This window comes from Silene latifolia, chromosome 3 (genome assembly GCF_048544455.1).
Source record: "Silene latifolia isolate original U9 population chromosome 3, ASM4854445v1, whole genome shotgun sequence".
NCBI classification, from domain to species: Eukaryota; Viridiplantae; Streptophyta; class Magnoliopsida; order Caryophyllales; family Caryophyllaceae; genus Silene; species Silene latifolia.
Genome location: NC_133528.1, coordinates 142,790,061 through 142,812,411, shown reverse-complemented (window position 1 = coordinate 142,812,411; position 22,351 = coordinate 142,790,061). Strand labels below are relative to the sequence as shown.

Sequence of the window (22,351 nt, the reverse complement as noted above, 5' to 3'; positions counted from 1 at the left end):
CCCATTATCCAAATTACCTTTCCATGTCGAACACGGAAACTAAAGGTTCTAAAATTCAAAACATAATTTGAAATAAGACAATGAAAAGCAAAGCTCCATAAAAGCTATCCCTAGCTTCTCGATGGTTTCTCATGCTTGCTTTTCTTTTCCCTTGTCTTTGCTTGGTGGAGGCCCTATTTACAATAAAAAGGGAGATACATTATCACAACTTTGCATCATAATACCATAGTTGAATTAGAAACATAAAAGAAGGATAGTCATTTACCTACTGGAGTAATCTTTCCAGCCTTAATATCACCAAGGTATTTGGAACAATTTCTTTTCCAATGTCCCATGCCATTACAATAATGGCATTTATCAAGAGGACCCTTCTTGATATTTGAGGTGCTAGCTTCACAAGTCTTAGCTTTGGTGAATGTGGGAGCTTGCTTCTTACCCTTCCTCCCATTCTTCTTGAATTTCCCCTTACTTTTAGTGCTTATGTTAAGCAGATCCTTGGGCGGGTTCACATTTAACCCCATGTCCCTTTCGGCTTGCACAAGTAACTTGTGCAACTCCTCAAGAGACACATCCTTGTCTTGCATGTTAAAGTTCACCCGGAATTGAACATATGCTTTGACTTTAGACAAGGAGTGTAGAATCCTATCTACAATGAGTTCTTTGGGGATTTCAACCTTTTGAATTTTCAAGGTCTCGACAAGCTCCATGAGTTTGAGCACATGAGGGCTAACCTTTTGGCCCTCTTTGAAGTCGAGATCAAAGAATGCCGCGGCCGCCTCATATTGGACGATCCGCGGAGCTTGTGAAAACATTGTCACAAGTTTGGAGTAAATCTCATTAGCATTGCCCATTTTAAAGGCTCTCCTTTGGAGGTCCGCCTCCATCGCAAATATCAAGACATTTTTCATTGCGGCGGACTCCTTTTGGTAAGCCTCATATGCTTCCCTAGTGGCGGCGGTTGACCTAGTAGTAGGTTCGGGTGGAGAGGCCTCGGTAAGGTAACGAAACTTGTCGTCACCTTCGGCGGCTAATTTGAGTTGGGCATCCCAATCGGAGAAATTTGACCCATTCTTTTCAAGTTTACATCGATCCATAAAGGATCGGAGCCATGATGAACTAGCGAGAGGTGTGGCGTTTGGAGTTGGTGTTGCCATTTGATATGAGAAAAAGAAGTGGTCTACAAAACAAAATATAAGGAGTAAAACATTTGTCGTTTTAATAATACTCGTAAAAATGTATGATTTAAACAAGTTTTATGCATTTTTCTAGTGACCTCTACCCAACTAGATAAATGATTCCAAGACCCAAATTCATATCGACTTAGGCACGGTATGGCCGATGAAACCCTTATCAATATAACTCGGTGGATTAACATTTTAATCGATTCTACTTTTAGAACTCTTGGTCGATAAAATTACTCTAATAATTATCTATAGCCCAAAACACATCCGACAAGGGCACGGTATGGCCGATGAAACCCTCATCGAAAAACTTTTGTTGAGTTCAATCCAAATTTCGAATAAATGTGTCCATGATCCAAATCCACATCAATTTAGGCACGGTATGGCCGATGAAACCCTCATTAACATGAACTCGGTAGATTAACATTCATCACCCACTTCCCCTACGTAACAAGGTTTGTACCCCGGTAGGGCCGAGTGCACTCCCTCGCGAAATAGGTTTCCATGGTTTCTACTATTTGGTAAGGCTATGTCTCAATTAATTGTTTTAGCGAGAGGTCATGTCAATTTATTATCTATCACGTTTTAAGTGAACTAAAGCGGTGAACTACGATAATTCTAATTGACACGGTCGATAAACTTGATAAAATAAGGATGCATGTTTTAGTTATGGCGATTTAGCGATGCATGCGACATAAAATAAAATGCAAGCATAAATATAAATAAATCCTAGTATGGCCTTTCCTAAAATAGAAAAACTATTTAACTATTACATATTCGGAAACCAACTTCATTGGTCCCTTGAACTTCGGTTGTGGCACGCATCTCGAGGTAACACCGTCTTTATGTATCGCCATTCTTGAAGAAATCCGTCTTTGGGAACTCCGGAATGAATAAAATTACATAATAAATTACATAATTTCCTATTATACATTTGTAACTAAAATAAAATAAATCTATTAAATTACAAAACGGTGATAAGAGATCACAATAAAATTACAACCGAATTGATATTACCATACATTTCGGGAAATACCAATTAAAATCTAAGGCCATACTAAGTAAAATTACATAATTCAAAAATTACATAAATTAAAATTATGACAATCATAAAGAAAATGCAGCATAATAATATGTATGAACATGCTCAATTTTATGCTAAATCGCCTTTAATTAGCCAATATCGTATATTACTCGGTTTTTACGGATTTGCGTGATTTCAACATTTTACAATCACAAAAATACATAAATTCATATTTATGCATAAGTTAATTACCCTAACCTTTTAGGACTCAAAATTTAGTCTTCACTAATAATTTGACCATAATTAACTCATTTTTATAAAATTGTTCATTAATGGACTAAAAATTACAAAAATAAGCTATAAACTTCAAATAAATCACAAAATTTCAAATAAATTCAAAATTTGAAATTTAAACTCATGAACATTCTGGAAAAATACCATGACACTCATAATGTTCAAAAAATTTAGGTTAAACATTTTGAAATTTTTCCGGAAAAACAATGTTGCGGTTTATCGGTTTTAACTAAAATAATAATAAAAATATGAGAAAAATTTTATTCATCAACTTTTCAATTTTAGATCTGAAAAAGATAATAAAATGCAACATTAGATGTTTTTCCTTAGTCATAGATTATGTTTTATTAGTTTTTCATTAATAATGTCACTATTTATGCTATTGTTCTTCAAAAATCCATAAATCATGCAAAAAGACTTCAATATAGCCCATTATTTTACACACATCTTGTAAAATTGCATGTGACAACATATTAAATTTAGATTCGAAATTTAACTCATATTAACCTATTTTTCACCTAAATCCGAATTTAATAATGAAAAATCCATTTTTCGAGCATAACAAGTCCAAAAATTATGAAAATTTACAAGTTATCTCAAAATAATATATGTGACAACATATCCAAAAATTACTGAAAAATTCGAAGTATAGCTAATTTTAGACCAAAAATGACATTTTTACTCATAAAATCATATTTAAATGCCATTATTGTATAATATGAACAATAAAAATCCGTAAATTTAACCAAAATATCCTAAAACATTTTAGGACCAGAAATTTTAACATGCATGAATTAATTTCTTGATATATCATAATAACACAAATTTTACAAGTTTTATATGTTATTCTTATAACTCGGAAAAATTTTTAACCGATTTGCATGCAAACAACCATGGCTCTGATACCAATTGTAAGAAAAATAGATCTATATACTAACATATTCATATATGTTTTAATTTAATTTGTCATAAAATTAAAGATGGATTTTATGCATGCAAACAAATGAGCAAAATAGAGGAGAAATCATGTTCTTACATTGGATGTTTCGGTTTTATGGGCACAAGAGAGATCACCTTTCTCTCTTGTTCTTGTGCTTTCCTTTAATGGAAGAACTAAGATCCAAGTGTAGGATCTCTCCCTAAGCTTAATACCCAAGGCTTTCTCTTAATAAAAATTAATATTATAGGAACTAGTACAATATTAATTTAGTAGAAAATTGACCCAAAAATATTATAAATACTTAATATTTTCGGTTTATAGAGAGAAGAAGAAGAGAATTATTTTTCTCTCTAGAATTCTAATTTTTGGATGAGTGGAAGAATGAATTAGTGATGCACAACATTTTGTATGTTATTAGGTAAATAAGATGAAAAACCATAATGGTTTTCTCTTCTCAAAAACCGGGTGGAAGGGGGGTTTTTTGGGGAGCCAATGCATGCAATTGTTGCTCTTAACAATAAACAATAGGGTTGCATGGCTACATAGTAGGTAATCATTGTGTTTCCATTAACTTAATCAAACACAATATTAGCCTAAACCACTCCTTTATTTCGGCACACATGGATAACAAGTAATCCATTTTATTTTTGTCAATTGTCAATATGTCACATGTCATATGTCACATAAATTTGTTATGTATTTTTAACATATTAAAAATCAACGTATTATTAAAAATACGTCACATACAAAATTGACTTAGTAATTTCATAATTACTTGTACCAAAATATTTTACCATTTATAAATCACAACAGATTGTATTTATAATAATTCATTCAATTTCAATTGTTTCTTTAAACAATAATTTCATCCGAGTAATGATACAATTCGATTACTCAGACCGTATCTTATTTAATCACATTTCAACATGATACGTAAATTTTACTTCCAAAATCGTCCGTCAATTTTCAAGTAATTTAATTAACTCGTAACATTATACGATTAATTAAATAATCAATTAAGAGTGTTGCCCTATAGGTATGACCTAGGGGATCAACTGATCACCACCGTCGCACGACAGTAATGTCAAACTCTAGTCAGCCAATCATTACCGATATATGCTGATCAGTTGACAGTAAAATATTACTTCCCAATTGTATTCTTTATAATGAGATTTAAACATGTGATCATCATGATCAACAGTCGTGAACGCATTATTGTCGGAGGACACATATTCCAACAAGTAATGCCATACGTTGCTTTTTGACAACAGTGGTTCCTTCATAGGCTAATTCTAGACCATCCCATATTTCCTTGGCAGATGAACTGGTTGAGAAACGATCGAATTCAGTAGCAATCATACCGTTTTGCAATAAGCTTATTGCTTTTGAATTCTTCTCAGCCTTTTTATAATCCGCCTCAATATAATCTTCTTCTTTCTTTTCGACGGTAGTGCCATTATTGGTTGCAAGTAAGATCTTATTCGGACCATTCTTGATAATCAACCAACACTCCCAGTCGTTTCCTTTAATGAAATGGGTCATCATATTCTTCCATAAACCATAGTTCTTCCTATTGAATATAGGACACTTAAGGTGTTTGGAATCCATTTGATAAAAAATAAATGCAGCGGAAAAACGATAAATAAACTCAAAAAAAAGATCAGACTCTAGCTATTAGGCTATCAAGAGCATGAGGCTCTGATACCAATTGAGGAGTCTATTGATCGAATACGGAAGAGGGGAGGAGGGGTGAATTGAGTATTAAAACGATGACCACTTTTTCGAGATATATGATGTAAAATTAATTATTTGATTTTATTGATTAAAATCAACTAATTAATTATACTAATAAGCGCAAAATCAAAATAATAAAAATAAAGAGAGAGAGAGAGAGAGAGAGAGAGAGAGAGAAAGAGAGACACATAGGATTTTGAAGTGGTTCAGTTTCACAAGTCGAAACCTACGTCCACTATTCTCGATTAATAATTTTTAGTACCTTTCTCCGGATTACAAAAATTATCAATCCACTCGTATAATCAAGTATATGATTATAAATCAGATTGAGTATCGCTAAATACTCTAGGTTGCTCTTACGTTAATAAGAAAAGTACAACGATAAATACTAATCTCACGTTATGCGAGTGAGTATACTACCTTTGTGTACTTAGTATCCTATAACGATTTTTCTTCGAGTGATTGACAAAATTGATGCGCAACTTTTGTATAAGCAAATTGTAAAATAAGAATTAAAGCTCAAAGAATTTTGCTTAAAATATTTTTCTCTCTAAAAGTGTAGATATGTGTGTCACTTTTAATTGTTGAATGAAGAAGAGTATTTATAGTTGTAGAGAATTAGGGTTTAGGAATATTTTGGAATGTATAAAACCCTAAATGACTTGACGAACAAGTAAGAGGCAAATGATGGAGGAATTCGGCCTCTTAGGGTTTCGGTCACTAGGGTTCGGCTGGCCCATTCGGTCCCTCTTGCTTCCATAGTCCACAACAAATCGAGATAGAATTTAGTTAAAACTCTAGGTTGCATGACGACATAAATATCGTGTTACAAACCAATAGTTTATTCAACTTAAATTCTTATTAATTAATTCTAATTAAATAAATACTCTCTTATCTTTATAAATCATTAAAAATATATTTTCCAAAAATTAACGCATCATTTTTGTCTAGCAATGAAGTTATGGCTATGAGGTCATAACTTCACTAACCTTTAAATCAAACAAAGTAAAACCATTACCGGATGACGACCTATACTATCTAATCTTCGAGAGATCTTGATAACGAATCGTCTCTTCACAAGTCTCTCATCTTGAGTCTCGTGGTTGTTATTTGGTCTTGATCTTGAACATTACGATCAAATGTCTTTGAAGTAAAACCTCCTTGGTCCAATACTTCAAGCTTGCGTCATTGTAATTGTTCCTTTCTAAATTAAGACTTAAGCACACAATTACACGCATATGTTTATAATATTAAGTCCACATACAAATCATTACTGTCATTATCAAAACAACTAATTAAGACTAAAGGTCCAACACTTTCACTATTGCCGCATTAATATTGATTATTTCACTACTCCCGTTATTGTTTCTACCACTTTCACTAATCTCGCTGATAATATTGTTACTTTTACTATTCAAATGAATGATTATTATCATATAACAACTATATCCAATGTTACTACAATTCTTTTCTTTGCTGACGAAATTACTTTTACTACTTAGGTATGCAATTTTAAGAAGATTATATATTTATATAAATATATTACATAGATGCATTAAATCAAATCGAAAGAATTATGCAATATTATATATTATGGAATCTAACTTGAATTGTTTATAACTTACTTATATTATATTTTTGTATGTTAAATAATTAACATCTCTATACATGTAATAAACTATAAAGTTTAATAAAATTGCATAGATTTTAAATTTAATATATAATTTTATGATGATAATAATTAATATCATAAGTGTGCATCTTTATACTAATTAATTATTTTATTTTAAGGAAATTGACCATCTTCTAGCCTTCTATAAATATTTAGGAAAATTACCAAGCATCTTCTTTCTTTTAGTCTCCTTGAAATTGACCATCTTAATTAATTATTTTATTTTATGGAAATTGACTATGTTAATTAATTATTTTATTTTAAGGAAATTGATCATATTTTAGTCTCTTACAAATGTTTAGGAAAATTACCAAGCTTCTATATAATTTAATTTAATTTTAACCCAAACTATATAATATTTGCATTGAGATCCCTTAATCGGGTCCATCACACGGTGCTAGTGATTTAAAACTATATAGTATAACTAATTTGTATAACTTTCTTTAATTACATTGAAGTCCCTTGGTTTCTGGATTTAATATATAGTACTAGTATTGGTGCCCGGCTTCGCCCGGGCTACCTCTACTTACCATTATTTTTTTTTCATTAAATAAAATTAGTTAAAGTTGCATAACCCATAAATTTATCATTAATATATTTTTCTATTTTTATCTTAAAATTACGGTGAAATAAATTTTGAGACAAATTCAATACTCCCGCTATTAATATTTTACTCTTGTTAATGAAACAATAGTAATAACATTTCACTACTTGCCCGTAATCATTGTTACTTTCACTACTCCCGCCGTAATTATTGTTACTGTCACTACTGCCACATTAATATTGATAATTTCACTACTCCCGCCGTAATTATTGTTATTTTCACTATTGCTGCATTAATATTGATTACTCCCTCCATACCAAACAAATGGTAACGTGGTAAAAAATGGGGTTTTTAAAAAAAGAGGGTAAAAGTAGGGGTAAAGAGGGAAAAAAAATAGGTGGGGTATGTAATTTTGGGTTTAATTGTGGGTTGATAGGTGGGGTATGTAATGACATTTTTTGTAAATATAAAAAAGGTAAAAGGATAACTTGGTAATGTTGTGGGTCAAATAAGGAATGTTACCATTGGTGTGGTACGTAGTATTAGGTAAGTGTTACCATTGATGCAGTATGGAGGAGTATTTCACTACTCCCGTTGTTGTTTCTACCACTTTCACTAATCTCGCTAATAATATTGTTACTTTTACTATTCAAATGAGTGATTACTATCATATAACTATATCCAATGTTACTAAAATTCTTTTCTTGAAAGACGAAATTACTTTTACTACTTAGGCATGCAATTTTAAGAGGATTATATATTTATATAAATATATTACATATATGCATTAAATCAAATCGAAAGAATTATGCAATATTATATATTATGGAATCTAACTTGAAATATTTATAACCTACTTATATTATATTTTTGTATGTTAAATAATTAACATCTCTATACATCTAATAGACTATAAAGTTCAATAAAATTGCATAGATTTTAAATTTAATATGTAATTTTATGATGATAATAATTAATACCATAAGTGTGCATGTTTATACTAATTAATTATTTTATTTTAAGAAAATTGACCATCTTCTATAAATATTTAGGAAAATTATTAAGTATCTTTTTTCTTTTAGTCTCCTTGAAATTGGCCATCTTAATTAATTATTTTATTTCAAGGAAATTGACCATCTTAATTAACTACGTATTTTATTTTAAGGAAATTGACCATATTTTAGTCTCTTACAAATGTTTAGGAAAATTATCAAGTTTCTATATAATTTAATTTTAACCCAAACTATATAATATTTGCATTGAGATCACTTAATCGGGTCCATCACACGGTGCTAGTGATTTAAAACTATATAGTATAATTAATTTGTATAAATTTCTTTAATTACATTGAAGTCCCTTGGTTTCTGGATTTAATATATAGTATTGATTGATATAAAAAAGTTGTTGGTAAAACGTGTAATAAATCCGAATAGAACAAATAAATTTGTAAAAATTAAATAAAAATACTAAATATTTCAAATAACATCAAATACTAAAAATCTACCCGACAACAATCAAATACGAACATCTTCGCGCGTTAGTGTAACTAGCAATGGAAATTAAGGTAGTGTGTAGACCCAAGATGTCTTTTTGTTGATTGATTACTAGTACTGTTTTGGATAATTTGAATCCCTTGTGCAGTGGCTGGTTTGTTAGAATATCTGAAATATTTTATTAGTTAATTAATTAGTAAATAATTAAATTCAGTTTTCAGATAATTAAGTGGTCCATTTTATGTGGGAAGTTACCCATGATCAAGGTAACAACCCATGATCCTCTCCTATTCTACAGCCACCACCACCCACTTCTTTAGTCACTTAGAAACTGTATTTTGATGGGAAAAATAGTATAAAAGAAACGTGATAACATCTGGTAAAGGTCACCAAACCTACTCTCCCTTAAGATAATATACACCATCTAAATTAGTGAGAAGGAGGGTTCGGAACCGAAATCAGAGAAAGAAAAGACAGATGTGCGGACACACAGACGAGTTATCGGAAAGACGGAAACGGGTTTATTTCTTTATTCGGGTTTAGAAGCTGTTCAGGAATACCGATAAGCAATGGCTGGAGGTTTTAAATCTCGATCTTTATTTATCGCTTCCGCAATTTATTTGTTCGTATATTCATTTAGTAATTAGAATATACATGATTAAGAATGAAATTAAACTTACATTTGGTATCAGAGCGAGTTTATCGCCTCTGTCTTGCTTGTTGATTTCCGACTTCAGTTTTCCGTCCGTGATATAATCTGCTAATCTCGTTTTTAATCAGAATATGGATTTATTTGATATTCGGTTGTTTTACTTGATTAAAATATGTTTCCGTCTATTGCCATTAAAATCTGAAAATTTTGTTGGGTTTTTCTGGGTTTAATGGAGGAAGACGGGAGGTAGGGGATGAAGTTTTGCCAAAATTTTGTTTCGTCTGTGTGTACAGTATAAATTACTAAAGCAGGGAGTATTGTATGCTTTTTATATAGTAGCAGAATACTTCTTTGACCCTCAGTTTGTTAGTCACTTTTTAGCATGTGCTGTATGTGTACATATTAGTTTACAGCTATATTGAGTGGGTACTATGAGTTACTATTTTCTAGTGTGTACAAATTTCTAGAAAGTCCAAAGGTTTTTGGTTACTACTTTTGTCAGTTGAATTTTTTTTCCGCCTTTTTGTACATATTTATTTGAAGAATATTTCTTCTGCTCCTCTTACTCACATGTATGAGTATTTGTTTATTTTATTTTTTGCTCTCTAGCGTGTATTATATGCATTTAGTTGAGTATACAGATTAATGTTTTAAATGTCGAGTGATTTTAAATTTATTAGTTAGGGAGTAGCCACAGCATCTCTAATTTATTAAATTTTGTTCGAAATCACATGTGGAAACTAGACATTTTATTGTAATTAATTATACGTAATGTAATGAGACTTACCCACAGGAATCTTATTATATTTATATAATTAATTAGGATGTTATATTGAATTATGTTTCTTAATATACCCACAGGAGTTGAGAAATGAATATAATTTGATAGTTTCATCATAAAGTTTAATTTTTATGCATCTAATTTGAGTAGACTTTAGCCCACAGGCAAGTTTATGTCACTAGATTCATATAAGCATAATTTACATTGGTAAGTTGTGATAAAGTTAAGTCTCAATTTTTGTTACTAAGCATGTATATTTAAAATTTGCAGCAAGTTTACCTGGAAGTTCCTATGATATCAAAATAGACGTTCCTGAATTAACTGGTGATAATTTTAAGGTGTGGAAGGAAAGAGTTTTATTGCATTTAGGATTCACGCGTTTCGATTATGCTATACAACACGAGGAACCGGCTGAGATAAAGAAAACTAGCACACCAGATGAAGTAGACCATCGTGAAAAGTGGGAGAAATCAAACTATATTTGCACGATGTTCATAAAGACAAAACGTGTTGCTAGTATCCGAGGTTCCGTCGAGCAAAGATACTAAAGTTCGAGACCTTCTTAAAGCAATAGATGAACAGTTCGAAACTTCTGATAAGGCTTTGGCAAGCACCTTAATTATGAAATTTACTTCTTTGAAGCTCAATGCCACTAATGGAGTGCGTGATTTCATCATGCGCATGAGGGATATTGCAGCCCAACTTAAGGTATTGGAAGTTACTATGTCTGATTCTTTCCTAGTACATTTCATTTTGTGTTCTCTCCCAGCACAATATGCCCCATTTAAGATCTCTTACAACACACATAAGGATAAATGGTCTCTTAATGAATTAATGACCATGTGTGTTCAAGAGGAGGGTAGGTTGTTGTTGGAGGAGGGCGAAAAGGTGAACCTAACTACTAGTACTAATAAAGAATCATCTAGTACTAAGAAGGGTCACCATAAGGATAAGGGAAAGGGTAAGATGTCTGTTGAGCCGACCATTAAGAAGGAGTCTTCATGTTTCTTCTGTAAAAAGAAGGGACATATGAAGAAAGACTGCATAAAGTTCAAGGCTTGGCTTAAAAAGAAAGGTAATTTTCATGCGTTTGTTTGTTATGAATCTAATATGGTTAATGTTATTCATAATACTTGGTGGATTGACTCTGGTACTACAATCCATGTTTCGAATACCTTGCGGGGTATGACAAACCTGGAAACCAAAGTGGCAAGTGAAAGCTCTATCTATTCAGAAACCGGATAGGCTCGAACGTGGAGGCCGTAGGGACATGTAGTTTAGTTTTGAGTAGTGGTTTTGTTTTGGTTTTGGAAAAGACATTTTATGTTCCGAATTTTGCTCGGAATTTAATTTCAATTTCAAGGCTTGTACCGTTTGGATTTACTTTTAACTTTTCGAATTCTGGTTTCAGTATTTGCAGAAATTCTAAAGTTATTGGTCATGGTACTTTGTCTGATAATTTATATCGTCTTTATTTACAAAATGATACCACTCAAAATACTATGCATGTTAATACTGGTTTAAAAAGAAGTATTATGAATGAGAAGTCCTCTATGTTATGGCACCGGAGATTGGGACACATCTCCATTGAGAGGGTTAAGAGATTGGTAAAGGAAGGGGTACTTGGTACTTTAGACTTTACCGATTTTGATACTTGTGTTAGTTGCATTAAGGGAAAGCAAACTAACAAATCTAAGAAAGGTGCTAAGAGGAGTTCTGACCTATTAGAAATCATACACACGGATATTTGTTGTCCGGACATGAACGCTAATGATCCGAAATACTTTATTACCTTTATTGACGATTATTCACGATATATGTACATCTACTTACTTCGTTCCAAAGACGAAGCTTTTGATGCCTTTAAATTGTTTAAGGCTGAAGTAGAGAAACAACGTGGTAAGCACATTAAAATTGTGAGATCAGATAGAGGTGGTGAGTACTATGGTAGATATACTGAGGATGGACAAGCACCTGGTCCTTTTGCTAAATTCCTTCAAGAGCATGGGATTGTTGCCCAATACAATATGCCCGGTTCTCCGGATCAGAATGGTGTAGCAGAAAGAAGGAATCGGACATTAATTGAAATGGTGCGTAGTATGAGAAGTAATATTAAACTTCCTTCATTTTTGTGGGTTGATGCACTAAAGACGGCTGCGTATATATTAAATCGGGTTCCTTCCAAGGCCGTCTCAAAGACGCCTTTTGAGTTATTCAAAGGTTGGAAACCGAGTTTGCAACATATACGCGTTTGGGGATGTCCGTCTGAGGTGAGAATTTACAACCCACAAGAAAAGAAACTAGACCCAAGGACTATTAGTGGGCATTTCATTGGATATGCCGAAAAGTCCAAAGGGTATAGGTTCTATTGTCCATCTCATAGTACCAGGATTGTGGAATCTAGAAATGCAAAATTTCTAGAGAATGACTTAATCATGGGAGTACTATAGAAGTTGAACTCGAAAAGGATCAACATGAAGCTTCACCCTCTGTTTTAAGTGACAAAGTTGGTTATTGTTCACGGTCCTGAAGATCGACCGCAAGTTCAACAACCAAATACAGAAATTCCACAAAATGTCGATCAAAATAGGGTGGATCATAATGAGGAAGAAGTTCACCGTGAGGTTGAACAAATTCCATTAAGAAGATCTATTCGAGAAAGGAGATCGGCTATTCCTGACGACTATGAAGTATATTTACAAGAATCGGATTGCAATGTTGGAGCTGATAATGATCCTATGTCATTTTCACAAGCCATAAGTTCTACAGATTCAAACTTATGGATGGATGCTATGAAAGATGAGATGAACTCTATGGCGGCTAATCGAGTTTGGGATCTCGTCGAGTTGCCTGGTGGTGTAAAAACCATTGGATGTAAGTGGGTCTTTAAGACTAAAAGAAACTCACTTGGCAACATCGAGAGACATAAGGCAAGACTCGTTGCTAAAGGGTTCACTCAAAGAGAAGGGATCGACTACAAGGAGACATTTTCTCCTGTATCAAAGAAAGATTCTCTTCGAGTTGTCATGGCATTAGTAGCTCATTTTGATTTCGAGCTACACCAAATGGATGTGAAAACGGCATTTCTCAATGGCAATTTAGAGGAAGAGGTTTACATGAAACAACCTGAAGGATTCTCCTCTAAAGATGGTGAGCATCTGGTTTGTAAGCTAAATAAATCCATATACGGTTTGAAACAAGCCTCCCGCCAATGGTATAAGAAGTTCCATGAAGTAATTTCTTCATTCGGTTTTGAAAAAAAAATATCATGGACCAATGCATATACCTTAAGGTCAGTGGGAGTAAGATTTGTTTCCTTGTGTTATACGTGGATGACATTTTGCTAGCAACCAATGATAAGAGGTTTTTATATGAGGTGAAAAAATTTCTTTCAAATAACTTTGATATGAAAGATATGGGCGAGGCATCTTATGTCATTGGCATTAAGATCCATAGAGATAGATCCCGAGGCATTTTAGGCTTGTCTCAGGAGGCCTATATCAATAAAGTACTTGAAAGGTTCAGAATGAAAGATTGTTCACCAACTGTAGCACCTATTGTGAAAGGTGACCGATTCGATTTAGACCAAAGTGTCCCGAACGATTTAGAAAGGGAACAAATGAAAAATGTTCCATATGCTTCACTTTGTTGGTAGCATTATGTATGCTCAAGTCCGTACCGGACGACATTGCATATCTTTGTTGGAGTATTAGGCGGATATCGAGTAACCTGCACCGATCACTTTGAAGGTCGCAAAGAAAGTGTTGAGATACCTTCGGGTACTAAAGATTACATGCTTATGTATAGACGGACCGATAGTCTTGAAGTGGTGGGGTACTCCGACTCGGACTTTCTTTGTTGCATTGATTCACGAAAATCCACATCGGGATATGTGTTTATGCTAGCCGACGAGTCGTATCCTGGAGGAGTACTAAGCGGACATTGACACCACTTCTACTATGGAGGCCGAGTTCGTTTCTTGTTTTGAGGCTACCTCACATGGTGTATGGTGAAAGGTTTCATATTCGGGCTAAGAGTCGTTGACTCTATTAGTCGGCCAATTCGAATGTATTGTGATAATTCAGCTGCGGTATTTATGGCTAAGAATAATAGAAGTGGAAGTCGAAGTAAACACATCGACATTAAGTATTTGGCCATAAAAGAGCGTGTTCAAGAAAAGAAAGTGATCATAGAACACATTAGCACTGAATCGATGATTGCTGATCCCTTGACTAAAGACATGCCACCTAAAGGTTTCAAGGGTCATGTAGTAAGTATGGGACTTGGTCCTGTAATGTGATACATTCATTTATATTGTTTTTTAAACCTTTCATTTAGTTGAATATTTCTCATTTTGGATTATGTACGTACATACTTTGGTTATTTATTTTATTGAGAAATATCATTATGTTTTGACCTAGAGTAAACATATGGTTTATTCATTAAGTTAAGTGTGAGTGGTGAGAGACTAAGTGTATCGTAATACATGGAAGATTAATTTTCGCTCAAGAGAATTCGTCGCTATGATCCGTACATGAAGTTTCTATTTTAAATGGACCAAGTGGGAGAATGTTAGAATATCTGAAATATTTTATTAGTTAATTAATTAGTAAATAATTAAATTCAGTTTTCAGATAATTAAGTGGTCCATTTTATGTGGGAAGTTACCCATGATCAAGGTAACAACCCATGATCCTCTCCTATTCTACAGCCACCACCACCCACTTCTTTAGTCACTTAGAAACTGTTTTTTGATGGGAAAAATAGTATAAAAGAAACGTGATAACATCTGGTAAAGGTCACCAAACCTACTCTCCCTTAAGATAATATACACCATCTAAATTAGTGAGAAGGAGGGTTCGGAACCGAAATCAGAGAAAGAAAAGACAGACGTGCGGACACACAGACGAGTTATCGGAAAGACGGAAACGGGTTTATTTCTTTATTCGGGTTTAGAAGCTGTTCAGGAATACCGATAAGCAATGGCTGGAGGTTTTAATTCTCGATCTTTATTTATCGCTTCCGCAATTTATTTGTTCGTATATTCATTTAGTAATTAGAATATACATGATTAAGAATGAAATTAAACTTACATGGTTAACTGGTTTTTATAGTTATGGACGGATCTTCGGCCTACAAATAATGGAAATGTGATTTTAGAATTTAGACTACTCAATTATTGAGTCAAGGACGCCGGTCAAGCCATATATTTTTTAGCAGATGTATGTATCTTAATTAAACCTATCCCTAATTATGCAAATCCTAATGGACCTAATATCCTAATATAGAAAGTTAGGAAGGGTCGTTCCCTCTCGACATAATTGAAGTCCTCTGCTTCATAGGTCAATTTGATGTGTTTGATCATCCTGTCTAACACCAAAAAGCTAAAAGCATAGGACATGTTGCTGCTGAGAAAATTGTTGTTCGATTCTGAAGAAATCTATTTTCATTAATTCTGATTTCGAGGTTAACTACATGTGCTCTGTACAAAAGAATGGAACAAAAAGAATGCCTTAGAAACTAGAGATGAACAATTGTTGTTGGCTACTTTGCTGTTGATGTTCAACTATTGATGAGTATCTGCAGCTAGACAAAGATGCAATCAATGCATTCTCCAAGTCCTTCGCCACATGCTTTTGGATCATAGAGATGATATACCCCATGAAACTCGAATCACAAGGCAACGTAATTGGCCCTGAAGCAGCTATGCCGAATTCTTCCTCTGCCATTTTTAATAGTTCCCTAAAAATATCAGTCTTTAGATACGTCAACGGAATCATGAACCGTCTTCCATCAGTTGTGTAAACAACAAAGTGACCTTCATCGGTCACTGGTCTTGGCCAGGAAACCCTCTTCCTGCTGGCAATGGCTATTCTTTGCCACTTCCTTGCCATCTTGATGAGCTTCTTTGTACCGATCATTTTTGTCGAATTTTATTTTGAGATAAAGAGAGAAACTTCCGAATATAGAAGGAACTTGAAGATAGGGTTGATATAATATAGTGACATCTTTCGCCTCTACATGGGTCCGAAGTTTGATGAGTACTTCCTTTCAAATGTTCAATTCAGACAACCAGAAACCAGACATTTCCACCAGCTTTGTCTAGTTCACTTGTGACCTACATTCACATGGTTTTGCACCAAAGAGTTACAATCATACAAGATACATTTAAGTCTCATGTCTTTTGGTGAAATGCTATAAAACCTTAGTCCCTACTCAGACTTTCATCAAACTTAAAACAACTTTTCTTATGAACATCTTATTACATTCTTACGTTTAGTAGTTCGAAACTCAAGTCGTAAAAACACTCAAAATATGATTAGTACAAAGAAGCTCATAAAAATGGCAAGGACGTAGCAAAAGCTAGCAGCTGCCAGCAGAAGGAGAAATATGATTAGTACAAATGTGGCTGAAAAAGGTCATTTCTTCTGCAGAAAACTTCAACTTATGTCATTAGATGGCACATTTAGTCATTCTTGCAGGGACAAGGCAGGTCTGGCGAGTGTTCAATTGTCTTAATTTACATGGCAACACCCACAAGTTGGAAGGCGGGTTATATTGGGCTAGTAATGCTGGTTAAAATGGGCCCAATGAGGTGAGGCAGCATATACCGCCACGTTGGCCAACTCTACATGACTACATTCTACATTTGAATCAAACCGATCAGAAAAGAATCCTCACCAATAGAGATGGAAGTGAGCCGTGCCGGGCAACACCTCGTGTCTGGAGGAGAAATTGGCACGGCCTAGGCCCACGAAAGTGGGCTTCGTGTCGTGCAAGTGAAATGAAATGGCGGCCGAGGCACGACTCATAGTGTGCCGTGTTTGAGCGTGCCCAAGTAATTTCTCCACTCCAACTTTGTTTCTTTTCATTTTTGGCGTATCAACAACTCATGAATGTCTTGTATCAAATCAAAGAGGTATGAACAAGAGACCAAACAACAATTGAACTAACTAACAACTAACCATAACATCCGATCCAATTTAAAAGCTTGGTATTATCATGTTCAAAATAATGATGGATCATAAGTAACAACGCACCCAAGTCGAAAACATGTCACTTAAACGCAATCAAACTTGTGGAGTAATTCACTCGGAATTCACTGGTAACTGGCAATGTTTCTTGTTGTTTTAGTGAGAGCGTGAGCCGGAGGCAGAGGAGCGGTTGCTTGATGGTTTGGGAGTGCGTGAGACAGGAAGCTTTTCCTTCTTCAACAGGACCTACCAAACATTAAAGGATGAGATTATCAGCTTTTTTTATATATATTTAAAAGTGACATCCATATCCAATACATATATAAGAGTATTCCCGACAACATGCACACACTACCTTTTGAGCTAAACACAACTTGAGACTTTTATGCATTAAATAAACTCGAGTACAGAAGCAGCAAGAAGCAGAGAGGTTTGGTCCTATGTGATCTTATTGTTAACTATGTCAGTTGTAATTTAGTATGATGTGAGCCAATTATTCATTCAGTTGAGATAATTCATATTATCTTTTAGGAATACTATAATGTCACGAGCAGCAAATAATCGTAATTAATAAACAGATATAAAATCCAACCACCAACAAAATCACATAAAAAATATTATATTAAATTACCTTGAAGTTAAGGTACCAGTTTGCTGCTGTGCTTACTAATTTAGTTTGGGCGTTTTTGGAGAGGGAGTTAGCACAGCGAGCATATTGACCCGACCATATCTCCCCCTGCTGCAAATTGTGAAGAGCAGTGAGATGATACACTTCTGATATGGTGTACACAACATCTGATTTCATCAGAGCCCGCATCGCTATAACATCACGAACAACATGTTCCTCAAAAGGTCCTGCATTTCCATTGCGAAGCTCATCGTTATGGAGATACTCGGCAAAATAATCAAATTTTTGCTGATAGTCAAACTCTTTGAAATCTTCCAGATTTGGGGCCGAATACGGGGCGGCCATACCTGGACAAATCAATACAAATTGAATAAATAAATAAAGTATGGTTAACAAATTAGTAGTAATTGAAATTCAATAACAAATCAATACTAACTAATTCAAGGATTGTAAAGAGTGATAAAGATAAGGCTCCAATTAGGGATTGAAATACAAGATAGAGGAGTCGTCTTACTCGTCCGAGTTTCTTAGGGTTAGATTGTTCCCAGTGATTCTCTCAAATTGATAGTTATTGGGGGTTTAGTCCGTCTTGCTTGTGACGGCAACTTGAGTTGGATTTTACCAAACTCTGCTACAAGGCCCATATTGCTTGACTTTTTCAGACCGATTACTCTCATCGGATAATTTTAATTTTAATTGGCTCCAAATATGATTAGTACTCATAAAAATGGCAAGGAAGTGGCAAAAGCTAGCGCAGCTGCCAGCAGCAGGAGAATTTCCTGGCCGAAAACAAATGTCGCTGAAAAAGGTCACTTCTTCATTTACGCAAATGATGGCAAAAGGTTTAACATCCCCTTGACCTATCTCCAGAGTGATATTCTTCAGGAGCTGTTCAGAATGGCAGAACAAGAGTTTGGAGTAACAATTGCTTATTCACTCGCGTATTACATTACATTGTGATTCAAGTTTAATCGAGTATGCAATTTCTATGATACAAAGACATAGAAGGCATTCGTTTTGTCCTTTGGTGATTGTCGCTTGCAGCAACATCACACCAAACACCAATTCGATCTTAGTATGTTAGTTTTTAGATAGGCATGGGAGAAGTAATCGTCTTCTCCTTCTATGTAAATGACAAAATATTATAGATGTAGCATATTTTTTGTTCATAATTAATCAAATGATTTACAATGAGATTGTTATGACAGTTGCGAGAGAGACAAAGAACGATAAAGAAAGCAACACACACATTTACGTGATTCACTAACCGCGTGTTAATACAAAAGCTATGATATGTATAACTGTTAGGGTGAGGCTTAGAGAGTTCAAAATAGTACGCTATAAGATCCCGGTCATAGTCGTTCGAAGCAGCGACTAACAGATTCAAAGCACACAGATAAACATAAATAATCAAAAACGGGATGGAACTAGTAAACATCAAGAACTCAATAAAAAGCGGAATATCCATTAACTCAGGATAGTTAATTATAACCGAATCATAAAATACAACATTAATTATCAAAAATCTATGTTATGGAGCTCTAACGGTAATTAACTTAGATACTTATGGTAGATTGGTGGGGGCAATCCAAACCAAGGAAGTGAAGTTATTATAAGAGTAAATAACCTTATAATACAAAATAGAATAATGTAAGTACCAATTAGACCCAAACCCCCACCAACTATCGACGCAACAATGAATTGAAACACTTTCCGAATTTCTAAAACGAATTGTTTTACTTCATCATCCACCTTGGAGAATTGATATGCAAGTTGTACAGCTAGTAGAATACATCCCCACTTATTCATCATTGTTCTTGATCTATCGCCCGTGGAAAATTGTTTTGCACGCTCACCCGGTACAAGACTTTGTTCTTGATCTTTGTTTTCTGAATTAATAGTTAGGCTTGTAGTTGTATATATAGCAAACGGGAACGGGAATCGGGTACGTAAAAGGATTTCAACTGCAATTAGGTAAAGCTATAGTACGAATTTAAGTACAATTAGGAAACTTGACCTACTCAAACGTACACATTAGTCTTTCTTAGCCTCTTTGCATTCCTACGCTTAAAAGGACTACAAGTAGAAAGAATCCAACTGCCTACCGATGACGGTTCTAAATATATACAATGACATAAACAAAATCAACAAGATGGTACCATGGAGAAATTGCAACAATTCTCAAACATGTCTTGTGAATTCATGTAAAAACTAGTTTTACGCCCGGTCTGCATTGATAATATTTATTACACATATATTTTATTGTTCGAAAATCCACAAATCAGTTAATAAACGATGATATATTTGAAAATTTTGACTCTGAGTCATGAGGCGATTATACACTGTTGTTGACGGTAGACACCCGGTTTAAACCAAAAAAAAATTAAGAGAATGTACACAATTGGCCAATTTTTTTTTTTTTTTTTTTTTCACGTTCACAATTATTTTTTAACATATGCTTTGTATATTGTAATGTATATTTATGTGTTAGATAATGGTTGTATGTTTGTATTAATGGAGGAAAGAAATTAAATCACTTAAACACCCACTACTTGCAATATGGACCACTTATTTAAAATTCTTTTTTTTTTTTTCAATTTAAGGGCTCTCTAAAGAACTCAACTTTTGTACTATTTAGACTATTTAGATTGCTTCTTGTTAAAAATCGCATGGATATGTTACTTAATGTAATCTCCCATCGTTATCTCTCAGATTATCACTACTTTGTGCACGAACTATTTTACGTTAGATCAGCAATTTTGATTAAATCCCAGATTTTGAATGAAAAACTAGATTAGCATTGATCGAAACTAGAATAGATCCCGCGCGAATGCGCGACTTTTTAGATAGAAATATTAGATAACTTAACAATTTTATCGTTATAGTAACTCCATTTGTAATTTAATTATGAAATTTACTTTTAAATAGAAAATCGTATCAATGTGTTCATACAAATTGAAAAATATTGTACTCGTTTTAAACGGGATAAAATTATATTGTATAGAATAGTATGGCCCTATTGTAGTCCTTGCAGATATGATATAATATAATCAACCCTATTTATAGCAAGTTATTTAGGCGGGAAAAATTTAAAAAACTCTTATTCTTTTAGTATAAGGGGGATTAACCTCTTGTGATCAGACATCGTCTATATAAGACATTAAGACGGACAACTAACATAACTTAAGTATGAAACATATATAACAAGAGAAAACCAATAGAATTGAATCGTTAATTTCTAAAATCGAGCTGTAAAAACCATAATGTAGTATTCCAATCTAACATCGACCTCAAATAGATTACGTACGTAACAACTTGATATCGATCACTGGATAATAATCATACTATTCCATAGCACTTAGCCCTTAGGGAGCTCTAGGGATAATTAACTTGATATTTAATCATAACCGAATCATAAAATACAACATTAACTAGTATTGGTGCCCGGCTTCGCCCGGGCTACCTCTACTTACCATTAAATTTTTTTTTTTCATTAAATAAAATTATTTAAAGTTGCATAACTCATAAATTTATCATTAATATATTTTTCTATGACATATTCTAAAATTACGATGAAATAAATTTTGAGACGAATTCACTACTCCCGCTATTAATATTTTACTCTTATTAATGAAACAATAGTAATAACATTTCACTACTTGCCTGTAATAATTGTTACTTTCACTACTCCCGCCGTAATTATTGTTCTTTTGTCACTCTTCGCCGCATTAATATTGATAATTTCACTACTCCCGCCGTAATTATTGTTACTTTCTCTATTGCCGCATTAATATTGATTATTTCACTACTTCCGTTGTTCTTTCTACCACTTTCACTAATCTCGCTAATAATATTGTTACTTTACTATTCAAGTGAGTGATTACTATCATATAACTATATCCAATGTTACTACAATTCTTTTTTTTTTTTTTACTAATGAAATTACTTTTAATACTTAGGCATGCAATTTTAAGAGGATTATATATTTATATTACATATATGCATTAAATCAAATCGAAATAATTATGCAATATTATATATTATGGAATCTAACTTGAATTATTTATAACTTACTTATATTATATTCTTGTATGTTAAATAATTAACATTTATATACATCTAATAAACTGTAAACTATTTTTGTATGATGATAATAATTAATACCATAAGTGTGCATGTTTATACTTAATTATTTTATTTTAAGGAAATTGATCATCTTCTAGTCTTCTATAAATATTTAGGAAAATTACCAAGCATCTTCTTTCTTTTAGTCTCCTTGAAATTGTCCATCTTAATTAATTAATTATTTTATTTTAAGGAAATTGACCATCTTAATTAATTATTTTATTTTAAAGAAATTGACCATATTTTAGTTTCTTACAAATGTTTAGGAAAATTACCAAGTTTCTATATAATTTAATTGTAACGCAAACT

At 33.4% G+C, this 22,351-nt stretch overlaps 2 protein-coding genes across 2 annotated transcripts; both read right to left on the bottom strand.

Annotated features, from left to right (window-relative positions):
- Positions 1 to 15,828: 15,828 nt before the first annotated feature.
- Positions 15,829 to 16,236, bottom strand: LOC141649841 (auxin-responsive protein SAUR66-like). The gene has a single exon (XM_074458513.1). It carries the CDS (start codon positions 16,234 to 16,236, stop codon positions 15,829 to 15,831), a length of 408 nt encoding a protein of 135 aa, XP_074314614.1.
- Positions 16,237 to 17,259: 1,023 nt separating this feature from the next.
- LOC141648233 (uncharacterized) lies at positions 17,260 to 18,443 on the bottom strand. Its single transcript, XM_074456746.1, has 2 exons — positions 17,921 to 18,443; positions 17,260 to 17,535 (listed from the first exon to the last, which is right to left on the bottom strand). Exons 1-2 carry the CDS (start codon positions 18,260 to 18,262, stop codon positions 17,446 to 17,448), a joined length of 432 nt encoding a protein of 143 aa, XP_074312847.1. The 5' UTR covers positions 18,263 to 18,443; the 3' UTR covers positions 17,260 to 17,445.
- Between the last annotated feature and the right edge of the window lie 3,908 nt (positions 18,444 to 22,351).

Bases quoted from the DNA above. Each gene is read 5' to 3' on its own strand.
- LOC141648233 (XM_074456746.1), bottom strand. From the start codon at position 18,262: ATGGCCGCCCCGTATTCGGCCCCAAATCTGGAAGATTTCAAAGAGTTT. The intron at 17,536-17,920 runs GTAATTTAATAT...AATGTTTGGTAG, and splicing joins ACTGGTACCTTAACTTCAAG to GTCCTGTTGAAGAAGGAAAA.
- LOC141649841 (XM_074458513.1), bottom strand. From the start codon at position 16,236: ATGATCGGTACAAAGAAGCTCATCAAGATGGCAAGGAAGTGGCAAAGA.